Source organism: Cervus canadensis, chromosome 32 (genome assembly GCF_019320065.1).
Source record: "Cervus canadensis isolate Bull #8, Minnesota chromosome 32, ASM1932006v1, whole genome shotgun sequence".
Taxonomy (NCBI): Eukaryota; Metazoa; Chordata; class Mammalia; order Artiodactyla; family Cervidae; genus Cervus; species Cervus canadensis.
The window spans coordinates 36560958-36573683 of NC_057417.1; the positions used below are offsets into that span (position 1 = coordinate 36560958).

General features: G+C 47.4%; 1 protein-coding gene across 4 annotated transcripts in view; it reads left to right on the forward strand.

Moving 5' to 3' along the window:
* The window catches only part of ADCY9 (adenylate cyclase 9), a 100853-nt gene that overhangs the window by 65954 nt on the left and 22173 nt on the right, over positions 1 to 12726 (forward strand). For 3 of the 4 annotated variants that reach the window (XM_043454893.1, XM_043454891.1, XM_043454892.1), the window contains exons 4-6: positions 6129 to 6233; positions 6791 to 7008; positions 11451 to 11553. In XM_043454893.1, coding sequence (XP_043310828.1) covers positions 6129 to 6233; positions 6791 to 7008; positions 11451 to 11553 — 426 coding nt within the window. The remainder of the gene's footprint in view (positions 1 to 6128; positions 6234 to 6790; positions 7009 to 11450; positions 11554 to 12726) is intronic. The other variant, XM_043454895.1, reaches the window with a different exon arrangement.

Below are 12726 nucleotides of genomic sequence, written 5' to 3' on the forward strand. Positions count from 1 at the left end.
CACGCCTCTCGCCTGTGACGCGCTTGCTTCGTTGTCCCCACAGACTCCCCTCTTCCTGTTGCCCTGCCCCTTAGTTTCCTGTGATTCCTCCAGCTCGTAATGCTGCCTCCCTGTCTCTGAAGTCTAGCTCAGTCAGTCTGTACTGCTTGGTTATAACACACGCAACCTGAAATATGTGCTTTCATTTCTTATGCACCTTTCTGTGAGCTCTTTGCATGCAGGGCCCGTGTGTTACATAACTTCAGTTTCTCCTGAGTGCCTAGCATGGTGCCTGGCATGAAATAGATAAGTACAGCTTCCTTTCGGCTTTTTTAACTTTTTAATAATGCACAGAGACCTGTAACTCTGCAGAGCTAGACTGAGGGCTGCACTGGTAGCCTGGGCAGAACTGAACAGAGCCAAGGTGAATGCCTGCAAAGCTCTTGTTTTCTGCTTCTGTCGCTTGTACCCAGTTCACAGCTGGAGAATTGCCACCTGTTATTTCATAAGATAGTCTGAGTACGGTGATGACCTGCTAAGAAACAATAGTGGTGTCAGAGGTCAAGGGCTTTGGCCCTGAGGTTTTAGGTCAGAGGGAACCCTTCACACCCAGGCCTTGGCTTCTTGAGTGACTGGCTGTGAGTGATGCTGCTCAGGAAGGTCCTGGCATCACATAGTGTGGGAAAGGGGTCCCCTAGAGCGCTGGCACTCACCCACTGAGCCCCATGAGCTGTGAGAGCATCTTACGTCGCCTCTGAAAGGCCTCCCCAGGAGGCAGCTGCTCGGCTGGTCTTCGTGCATTTGCCTCAGTCCCTTATTCAGAACCCAGGGCATGTGCTCACGGGGCCTTTCTCCCTGTTTGCAGTTGGTAATGAGGCTAGTGGTGTGGATTTGCCCATGTAGGGGTGATTCATAGAGGACCTGTTCCAGCTCATATGGGTTATATTATACTTATATGACTTGTGGTAAAGAATCTGTCTGCCCACGCAGGAGAGGCAAGAGATGTGGGTTCAATCCCTGGGTCAGGAAGATTCCCTGGAGGAGAGCATGGCAATCCAGTCGAGTATTCTTGCCTGGAGAATCCCATGGACAGAGGAGCCTGGTAGGCTATAGTCCATAGGGTTGCACAGTCGGACATGACTGAAGCGACTTAGCTTGCACACGCACACCTGGGACCACCCTGCTGTTTCAGTTGCTGTGGCTTTTTAAATAACTCTAAGAAAATAATCTCCTCTTTTATCTCCTTGTTATTTATATGTGAAATCATTATGAATAGGCTCAATCCAGTTTGAGGAAGTGAGGGTCTTTTATTTCATTGTATCAATAGATGGAAAAAGTAATAGACTTTTCTCTTTCTCTGTCTGTGTGTGTAGTTTGTGCATGAGTGCTCAGTCATTTCTGACTCTGCAACCCCATGGGCTATAGCCCGCCAGGCTCCTCATAAATCCCATAGATATATGGGATTTTCCAGGCAAGAATACTGGAGTGGGTGCCATTTCCTCCTCCAGCGGATCTTCCTGACCCAGGGATCAAACCTACGTCAGTTTAGACATTAAGTATTTATTGTAAATAGTTGTCTGAGTTAATTGGTGGTGATGGTTGCACAATTCTGTGACTATACTGAAGACTATATACTTTAGATGGTGAGTTGGGTAGATACAATGTAAATTGTACCTCCATGAAGCTGCTGTGCAAATAAGTAAATAGTAATCTGAATGCTGTCTCTGAAATGTGGATGCAAAGTAAGTTTGTTTGTTTTTTTTTAAAAAGGACTTTTCAAGTTGCGTCTATAGTTTTAGTCGTGTGCATGTTTCCTTCAATTAGGAGGAAGCACATCAAGTATAAATTGATAGCTCTTCCTTGTAGAAGAACTCCAGCTAATAGATTATAAAAAGAATGAGAGAAAGAAAATCAGCTTTAGAGCATCACAGTAATAATTGCTTCAGGCACGATCCATTGGTGAGTTCTAACAGAAGTGGATAAAAGTTTAAGGACAAACAGGACATTTGCATAGCCTCCAAGCATCTCCCCTCAGGTAGTTATTCATTTTAAAGGGAAGGATATTGAGGGAGTTCTCTGGTGACCTAGTGGTGATGGCTCTGCACTTTCACTGCCCTGGCCCAGGTTCAGTCCCCGGGAACTGAGATCGCCCAAGCTGTGCAGCTCAGCCAATATGTGAACAAATAAAGGGAAGGAGAGAAACTTGGCAATGGAAAACCTGGCAGAGCCCACCTTCAATGATGGTTAGCATCACAGTGAAAGAAACCAGCTGTGTTGTGTACCCCCACCACCGCATGTTGTGCAGAGAAGAGGGCATCCCCTCTGTGGGATTCTTCCCTCAAACCCTGAACTTCCATCAGCTTCTGAGAAAACATTAGATAAATCCAAGTTGAAGGACCAGGACTCTTAAAAAGTGTCCCAGACTGGAGGAGATTAAGTGCGCATGGGATCCTGGAACAGGAAAAGAACATCTGAATGAAAACTGCATCAGGGACTTGTCTGGTGGCCCAGTGGTTAGGACTCCACAGCTGGGGCCACAGGTTCGATCTGTGGTCGGGGAACAAAGATCCCACATGCCACGTGCCATGGCCAAAATGAATAAAAAAATAAAGTAAAATGTATGCAGTGAAAGCAAATCTGTTGCAAATAGTGGAATGAATCTTGACAAATCAGTATTTTTTTTTTTTTCCAAATCTGCAGTGTGGTTAATAGTACAGTGCCAGTGTTAAGCTCTTAGTTTTGATAACTGGACCAAGGTTCATGTAAGATACTAACTTTCAGTGAAGCTGGGGTTTTCGTATGGGACTCCCTGAATTGTCTTTCCCACTCTGTTTAAGTCTAAAAGTGTTTCAAAGTAAAACATTAAGTATACACATATAAAATATTATGTTTGTATTGTTTTGTTATAAATATAGTTATTATTGTTATATACTACACTACACATGAATTGAAATGGGAAGGTTAGTCCAGCTCATTTAATTGGCATCATCAGGTTAGTAGAGTATTGCACATGTAGGGGATTTCCCCAAATACCAACTATTTTCTTACTTTGACTTTCTGGTGGAACTTTATCACAGCACAATGACACTCTTCTTGCTTATCAGCCTCGGTTATTAAACTCAGTGGTCGTTTAGGGCTCAGAAACCTGAGGAGGTTTCCGGGGTTCTGCACTCCATGACTCGGAGGTTTTGTGCCTGGTTCTTACAGATGTGTGTTTCATTTGTTCGTTACTTTGCCTCCAGTATTTGCAGGCTGTCCGCTTGCTGTTCTTACTGCTTCTGGATGCCTTTCATTTTCTGTAACAATTACTGCTTCTGTCTTCCTCTAATATTCGGCCTCTACTTTTCTCTAGGATCTTGTTAACAGCAGTCATCCGTTTGGGAGTGTGCGTGCCTGTGCCGACCTGCTAGCTTGGGGAGGGTGCCTGGCCCTCCTGGGGCAGGTTGCAGCCTGGGCAGCCTCTGCCCCACATGGGAGGCGGCCCCTGCTCACCCAGCGACGTCACATGTGTGGCTGGGGTCTGCACCTGTGCCTCAGTGCCCTCGGGTGGGAGTGGGCCGATCACAGTGTTACCCAGGTGCTCGTGGGGACTCAGCACAGGCCCCGTGGGGCATGCGTGCTCTAGCTGCATGTGTGGTCCTGTCTGCCACATTCTACCTGCGTCTCGAATTTCGGAGGCAAGGGACACTTCTCCTGGTCCTAGGAGGCTTGCTGAGACTGAGCAGGCAAAGCAGGACTTTCCTCATGTTTCCTCCTTGATTCTCAGAAGAGAGGTCTCCCTGTCCCCCTCCCCCACCCCTAACAGCTGTTGGCTTAGAGCTGGTTTTATTTTGTGAAGAGAAGTAGCCTTCTCTTCTGAAGAAAAAATTATCTTATAGCTCCGTGCCATACATTCTAAAGAGAATATAGGGTGTGTGTGTTGAAATGTGAAATGTGTTAAAAACAAATACAGAGGCACCTGAGTGCATTAGAGAAATAGTTACAACCTTCCCTCCAGAGCTCTCGTCCTAATGGGGGCGGCTGTGGGGTAATCTGGGAAGATGTAGAGCTTGCTCCTGGCTGTCTCCAGGGGAGCTTGGGTTTCCTGGGCAACAGCCAGCACACGCCTTGGTGAGAACAGTCCCTTGTCCTGGGGACCTTAGCTGGTCTTGGTGAAGCTTCCCTTGGTGCCACTTAAAGGAGCCAGGAGATGACTGTAACTGCCTGGGTCACTTCAGGAGAATGACGCAGAGGCGATCAAAGTGCCAGGATTATTCTTGGGTGCCCTTTGTGCCAGGAAAGGAGGCAGAGGGAGGCTGCCTTGTGGTGGTCAGGGGTCAGGAGCCCCGCTGTCTGACCCCCACTGTGGCCAGTCACTTCTGCCTTGCAGCAATGACAGGAGAATTATTAACAGAGATCAGGCACATGAGACCATGGGTGTTGCATGGATAAGGACCTGACAGGGTGCGTTGGCACGTCCTAGGCACGGAGGCGTCTCCATGTCATGGCAGCTGCTGTCATTAGAACAGTGGCTTTGACCCACTGCGCCTTCAGAGAGGCTGCCCTGCATGTCAGCTGCTCAATTCAGGCGTGCCCCCAAAGCCCCCAACGAGGGCTTCTTGGGGTCAGAGATGCCAACAGCTGCTCAAGAGGAGAGACAGGCCTTTAATGATCTAGCAAACATTTCACAGGGGGTATTTGTGTGCTTGACAAAACCCAGTATGTATGGTGTTTTAATCCAATTAAAACAAAGCTGGCAAATAGTTCAAGCTGCTGTGTGTCTAAGGGGCAGGGGATCAAACCCACCCACTGTTACTTGGTGAGACCCTCATGGAGCACAAGGGACTCCCCCCAGAGATCAAGGGAATGTCAAGATACGAGAACATCTCCATCAGGGCAGACATATTTCTCTAAGGTTTCTGTTTCATTTGTTTTAAACTTAGAATCAATACAATTTCCCCCAGAAAAGAAAAGGGATTTGAACCCTGGTTTGTGAGAAATGAAAGCTCTGCCCTTTCTATTTGGTTGGCTAAAAAGTTCGTTTGGGTTTTTCTGCACAATGGTATGAAAATCCAGACAAACTTTTTAGCCAACACAATATTATCCAGGTCAGTACTTGTTTAAAAGTTGAAGTATGTTTTTTGTACAATATGATATAAGTTGTGCATGCTAAGTCTCATCAGCCGTGTCTGACTCTGTGTGACCCTATGGACTGCAGCCTGTCAGTCTCCTCTGTCCTTGGGATTCATCAGGCAAGAATTATAGGTATACAATATAGCAGTTGACATTTTTAAAGGTTATCTTCTCTTTGTAGTTATTGTAAACTACAGGCTATGTTCCCTGTGTGGTATCAATACTATACCTGGCAGTGTTGGGTCTTTTCGAGGTCAACTAATTCCTGCAAGCATGTGAGAAGGGCTGGGTCTGTAAGCTCATCCCTCTGCTTTACAAGAACAGCCCACCTTCCCAGGGAGCTTGAGAACCTTCACTTAGGGTTCGAGTATGGGTTAGCGGCTAGTTTAGCAAGAGCTTTATTGAGATATGATTGATATACAATAAAATTCACCCTTGTAGAGCATCTAATTCAGTGGTACAGCCATCGCTACGGTCAATTTTAGAACATCTCCATTCCCCTGAAAAGAAACCCCACACCCATTCCAGTCACCCTGCATCCCCTTAACACCTCTCATTCCTGTAAACCACTAGTCTCCCTTCCGTCTCTGTGGAGTCACCTTTTCCAGACATTTTATGCGGATGGAGTCCTATGACACGTGGCCTCTTGTGTCTGGCTGCTTTCACTGAGTGAGTTTTCAAGGTTCATGCATTTTGTCGTGTATATCAGGGCTTTATCCCTTTGGAGAGCTGCATAATGTTTCGTTCTATGGACATCCCCCATTTTATTGATCCACTCACCCACTGATGGACATTTGAGTTGTTTCTGCTGAAGAGTAGCCCTGTTAGGGTGCATTCACATACAGGCCTGTGTGGATGGATGTGTTTCCATTTTCACGCTGCCTGTTCCTTTGTAACTCATCCTGAGACGTTTGGTAAACTTTCCATTGGGTTGTGCCCTTCTTGTGTGACAGTTTGCAACAGCAGTGGGCTCATCTGAGTCACGTAGTGAGGTTGTGTTGCCGAGTGAGCTCCTACGCTCTGTGCTTTTCTTACAGACCTGCCCGTCGTGCGGAATCACATTCACTCCCAAGTCAGAAGCTGGTGCAGAAGGCGGAGCGGTCCAGAACGGCTGTCAGGAGGAGCCCAAGAACAGCACTAAGGTACCAGCTCTCGGCCCTGGTCCTTGCCAGCGCCTCTCCCGGTGTGCCCACCAGAGGGGACGTCCCGTTGGGTCACCTTCTCAGTTCCGAGGGTAACTCCTCCTGGGTGACATCACCGCACACCTTCTAGCCCTCTGGGTTTTGGACAGACGGATAAAGAGCAGGATGGATGCTGACCTGGTGGGACTCCCTGACGGCAATGAGACCTGAGGGCGTATGGCTGAGGGGAGTTAGGGAGGGTCCATGGGGCTGGACTGAGCGGCTGGTGGAAGGTGGATGTTGAGGAGAAGAGGGGCATCCTCAGGGTGAGAAAGGAGAAACTCCAGAGCTTCAGTCTGCCCCCACCTCCTTACTGGCCCTCCCTGCGATACCACTGTCCTGGTCACCTGGAGGAGCAGGGGCAATGGGGAGAAGCAGACGGTTAGAGCAGAGGCCCAGAGGTGCAGGTTGCAGTGTGTGGGGCACAGTCCAGGGCCTCTGGTGTGGCTGAGTCGGGGGATGGCGCTACTGCGGCCCGCACGCAAGCCTCTGCGTTTGCCCGGCTTGTCCTGATGCAGGCCTGCGGAGGACCCAGCTCCAAAACGCAAAACGGACTTCTGAGCCCTCCCCCGGAGGAGAAGCTCACCAACAGTCAGACCTCTCTGTGCGAGATCTTACAGGAGAAGGGCAGGTGGGCAGGCGTGAGCCTGGATCAGTCGGCGCTCCTTCCGCTGAGGTTCAAGAACATCCGGGAGAAAACGGACGCCCACTTTGTTGATGTTATCAAGGAAGATAGGTAAGATGCAGCCAAGGTCTGCAGGTAGAGCCCCCGCCCCCGCTGCTCCTTTTCTGAGCCCCCCGCCCCCATGTGTTTGCCCTCCAGTGTCAATGTGTCAGTAACTTGGAACTAACAGAGTGGATAACACAGAGGACTCCCTTTATTCCCCTTACACCCAGTTTACCAATGTTTAATGCTTTGCTGTGCTTGTTTCATCCTCTCTTCTCTCCCTGTGAAAGTTATGTTTGTTTTTTTTTTAAACCATTTGCAATACCTTGGACACATTGTGCTCTCTACCCCTTAAAACTGTATTTCTTGAGAACAGGGGTGTTCTTGTATATGACCATAGTTACAGGCTGCAGTTCCTGTTCTGGTTCCGTGGGGTGGCCCCCTGCGTCCCCGACAGCATGTCCTCTCCTCTGGTCTGAGACCCAGTCCAGGGTCATGTGCTGTGTTTATGTGGTTGTCAGATCTCTTCCATCTTCAAATCTGGGAGCAGTTCCTCAACCATCATCCTTCATCTTCCAAGACATTGACTTTTTGAAGCACGCAGGCCAGGCTCTTACATAAAATCTTCCTGAAGTTGGTTTTGTGTGATGTCCCCTCAGGATTCTGTCTGGGCTGTGGGTGTGTCCATACCCAATGGAGGGGACTTGTCTTCTCCAGCCCCAGACCCAGAGGCCCGAGGCGCCTCTGTGATGACCTTCGTCAGGCAGTGAGATTGATCAGCTGGGCGAGGGTCGCCAGCTTCTCCAGTCTGTGCTTGCTGTTTTCTCCCTGTGACTAGTCGGCCACCCATGGGATCATGTAGAGATCCCATTCCTCATCACACTGCACTGATGACTCTCACCTGTAATAGTCCTCACTGTGCTGGTCAGCATGGCGACTGTCCTGCGTCAGTACTGACAGCACGTTCACCACTCAGCACTTGGCGTTCTGCAGTGAACAACCTCTCCCCACTCACCACTTAATCTCTCCATGTATGGACGTGGAAATCCATGTAGACCCGCATGGAGTCCTGTTTTACTTAACAGGGCATCATTGATCACTGTCCTAATGAGTGTGATGCCCTAGTCATCCTGATTCGGCCATAGGAAGCCCCCATTCAGGCTGGCTCTTGCGTCCTTTTGACATAGCTCTTTCATTTGTTTCATTTGTTTTAGCTCATTCATTTCTTACTTTCCAGCACAACAACTCATTTTATATTTTCCCTGCCCTAGCACAGGCATTATTTATTCCTCCAAATAACCCTGGCTAGTGAAAAAATGGTACTTAGATACATTAGTTATTAATGTTTGATTGATTGTCTTTGTAGTCAAAGGCATACACTCACTATGTGACTTCATTCCTCTTGCATTCATTAGAACTTGTTCTGTGATTTCTGCCTGTGGTCTGTTTTGGTGAACGTACCATACACGCTTAAAAAGAATGAATGCTCTGCATTCTCAGGATGTTGCGATCCATAAACCTCAATTAGATTCAGGTGGTTGGCAGCAGTGTTCAGATCATGTGTCTCTCTACTGAAATTTCGGGCTGTTTTTCCATTGAGATAATTGTAAGATTATTATTATTTCTATCATTTATTGAGATAATAAATAATCTCCAGCTATGGTTATGGAATTGTCTGTATCTGTCTCACAGAATTGTCTGTGTCTTTGTTTCTTTGTTTCAAGTATTTTGAAGCTCTTTTTTAGGTACATACACACTTGTGATACAAGGTAATACACACTGGTAATTAATCCTTTTATCATTTTGAAGTGTCCGGCTTTGTGCCTAGTAATACTCTGTCTTGAAGACTACTTTATCTGATATTAACAGTCACTCTAGCTACTGTTTGCATGCTACATCATTTTCCATTAAAAAACATTCTAACCTGGGTCTTTATATTTGAAATACATCTCCTGTGGGTCTTGCTTTTTAAATCACTCTGACAATATCTGCCTTTTTATTTTAATGTATTTTCTTTTTAGCCATAACTCTTTGTATTATTTTTCCTTTAGTGGCTGCTGTAGGCAGTCTTATATTTTTGTAGTCTTCCTATGGTTAATATTGTATCGTTTCACGTTAAATGTAGAAATCTTATATCAGTATAGGTACATTAAGTCTCCTCTCATCCTTTATGTTATGGTTTTCACATGTTACATATATATACATTATAAACAACAAACCTCCAATTCCAACCTCTTGGTAACCTCAGGTTGGTTTCTTTTTTTGATTGCTTTTTGTTGAGGAGGGACCATGTTTTCCTGTTTCCTTGCTTGTCTAGTAATTTTGGATTATGTTGTGCACATTGTATACAGAACTCTCCATTCTGTTACATTCCTTTGAAGAGTATCAACTTTTTGTTTGTTTCAGCAGCCAGATAACTGATCTGAACTCAAACCAAACTCTGTCTCCCCTGAGGTGGGCAGTAGCTGCTCTTTTTGCCTTTATTAGGCTGCTTGGAGTCGGCCACACACATGTGCATTTCAAGGGTCTGCCAGGGATGGGAGCAGAGCCTGTGTGCAGAACGTAGGGCTCCCCCTTCTCTGGTCCTCTCCTGCTGGGATGTCCAATCTCATTTTCCATCTGTGGGCATGCTGAACTCTATCTCCTGGTTTTCCAAATCAGTGAGACTGGAGCTTTTCTTTCTGAGTTTTAGCCATTCCTACATGTGGTGCTGACTAGTGTGGCTCTCTGCAGATGAAAAAAACCCCCACAAATTCAACTTCTTCCAAGTGTAGCTCCATTTTCTTACTGCCTCAGTCCAATTGCCAGTGCCTTCCAATTGCTTTTATATTTTGTTCAGGGTTTACCTTGAGACTCAGATGGTTAAGAATCTGCCTATAGTGTAGGAGACTCGGGTTTGATTCCTGGGTCAGGAAGATCCCCTGGAGAAGGAAATGGCAACCCATTCTTGACTTCTTGCCTGGGAAATCCCACAGACGGGAGCCTCGTGGGCTAGAGTCCACAGGGTTGTCAAGAGTCGGACACGACTGAGTGACTAACACCTCAGGGTGTGTGGCCGCTGTCTGAGAGCGGATTGATCCAACATGAGCTCATCCCTGTTCCCAGAAGCACTGGGATGGCCCAGTATTCATTTCAAACGGGCAGCGCAGCTTACAGTGTGGGTCCTGCCTCTTGACTCTTTGCAACCGCATGGACTTGCATGGAATTCTCCAGGCCAGAATACTGGGGTGGGTAGTCGTTCCCTTCTCTAGGGGATCTTCCCAACCTGGGGATTGAACCCAGGTCTCTTGCAGTGCAGGCAGATTCTTTACCAACTGAGTCACCAGGGGCAGGAGGCCTGGGTTCGATTCCTGGATTGGGAGGATCCCCTGGAGAAGGGAACTACTGTCCACTCCAGTATTCTGGCCTAGAGAATTCCATGGACTGTATAGTCCATGGGGTCGCAGAGTCGGACACGACAGAGCAACTTTCACTTTGCCTCTTGACTGCAGAAATAAAGCCGTTACGTTTCCTCCTTGTAGCTGCTTTGTTTTTCCCTTTGTCCACACTCACCAAGTGAAAGGGAAGATGGGGGGGTGGGGTCAACATTTGGGGGTGAAATTTTTTTCTCTTCTGAGCCTGAGAGCCAGTAAGGAATCTCACACTTAGCACCAGGAGTCCAGTCTGAGCGTGGAAAGGAGGAAGTGCAGTGACCCTTACTATGTATTCGGTGCCTGAAAGGCACTTCATGTATTTCATCTGATTTAATAATTCTGGTAGTTACTGTGTGAAGCAGAGAGACATCCCACAGCTATATTATCATTTTAAAATTATATTAACGTCCCCTTAGATTTATAGTAATTTTCTGCAGGATAAAAAGGATATGACTGTTTGCTAGCCTTCCGTAAAAGAATGAGAGTCACGTAAAGGAGGCTTGATTTCTCTGCTATTAAAATCATCGAGCATTATCATTTTTCAGGTTTCACATGCAATCTGCATATGTGACAACAGCTCCAAAATTACACTGACTGTAAACACAATTTTGTGATAACAACCTGTTAGCGGTGACGGTGGTAATTACTGTCAGTGCTCTGAGTGACAGGACAGCCGGTTCTGAATTATGTGTGCAAGGAAGCCTCCGAATCAACAGAAGCACGATCCATGCAGGGACCTGCTGGTCCTTCAGAGGGGAGCATTTCATGGAACAAAAAAAGCTGCCGCCTCCTTCTAATTCTGGATGCCAGAAGACGTTTTCAAAAGCACAGTTCTAATGCTGTGTGTTATATTTGTGGTGAATGGGCATTCTTTCATGGAGGTGCAGCCTGAAATGGGATTCTGTGTAGAAGCATGAAGGACTTTCCAGAGAGTTCTAAAGGGGTGGTTGAGCAATGTCTATTGTGCAGTGACTTTCAGGTACAGTCTTTGTGACACGCTCCACAAATGGCATCTCAGTAGCTAACTGTGGTCCTCTGATAGAATAAATGTGACTATTGTGCTGCATGTTGATTGATTGCATTTATCATCTCTTCTAGCCTGATGAAAGACTACTTTTTTAAGCCACCCATTAACCAGTTCAGCTTGAACTTCCTGGATCCGGAGCTCGAGCGGGCCTACAGGACCAGCTATCAAGAAGAGGTGTGTGTTTCCTCATAATTTTACTAAAGACATGCAGGTTTTACTCAGTAGCTCTCAGTCTTGTGCTTGGGCAGCCTTTTTTCGTTTTCCTGAGCAACAGGAAATTGAAGGCTCATTTTGATCTTCCACAGTCTGTATGTAAGCCCTGAATTTCATCTATATGTGAGTTTATCACCACAAGGGAGGAAACCCTAAATCTCTCTATAGCAACTCAGGTCTTGGTCTGCTTCCCCTTCAGGTGGTGGGTGCCCAGGCTCCCCGGCCGTGCTCCAGCCCCTGGAGGCCTAGTATGGGGAGAGGGCTCCAGCCCCACCTCTTCTGTTCTCCAGCAGCACTTCTCTCCCTGTTCCCTGTTGGCTTTCTTCCCACTGAGATGGGACAAGAGTCAGAGGCCTGCCACCTCGCTGGGCTTTCCCAGACGCTTCAGGGCTGAGCTCCCTTCCACTGCCCTCCCCTGCCTTAATTCCTGCTGTCCTGTAACTCTAAGCCCAGACGTCACTTCCTCCAAGAAACAGTCCCTGACTGCAGACTGGATTCCCGCCCCGCCCCCCGCCCCCAACTCGGTTACACCATATCTTCACAGCTGGAATCCCTTTTTGAAACCTCTTCTTGTGGGACTGTTGAATCATATGCCTCCCTCCTTGGACTCTCAGCTTGGGGAGGCAGGCAGGAGCCCATCTCTTATTCTCTACTCTATGTGGTGTCCAGTCCCCAAACCTGCAAGTGCTTGGTGGGGCTTGATGGGGGCAATGGACAGACTCAGGAGCCTAGAGCCTGTTTGGAGTTACAAGCAGCCAGCCCCCTGCAGTCTTCCCAGACCTAACCCGGCTTAGTGTTACAAGGTCAAAAACACATACCCTCCCAGCCCAGAGCCAAAAGGATTCCCCCTTCGACTTCCATTTGTTCATCCAGAGGATCACCCCTTAGTGCCTATTGCATCCAGGGCCCGACCAGGCCCAAAAGTCCTGGTGAAATAGACAGGGCAGGTCATGCCTGTGGGGTTGGGTTTCATGAGCCTCTTGGGACCTGAATACCTGTGAACACCCCAGGCGGGGCTCCTCATGTGGACTTTCGAGTCAGTTGATTGGTGCCTGGAGAGCAGAACATCATCTCATTTAAGTCCATGTAGCAGCCTTTCAAGCAAGCTTACGATGATCCCCATTTTGCCAAAAG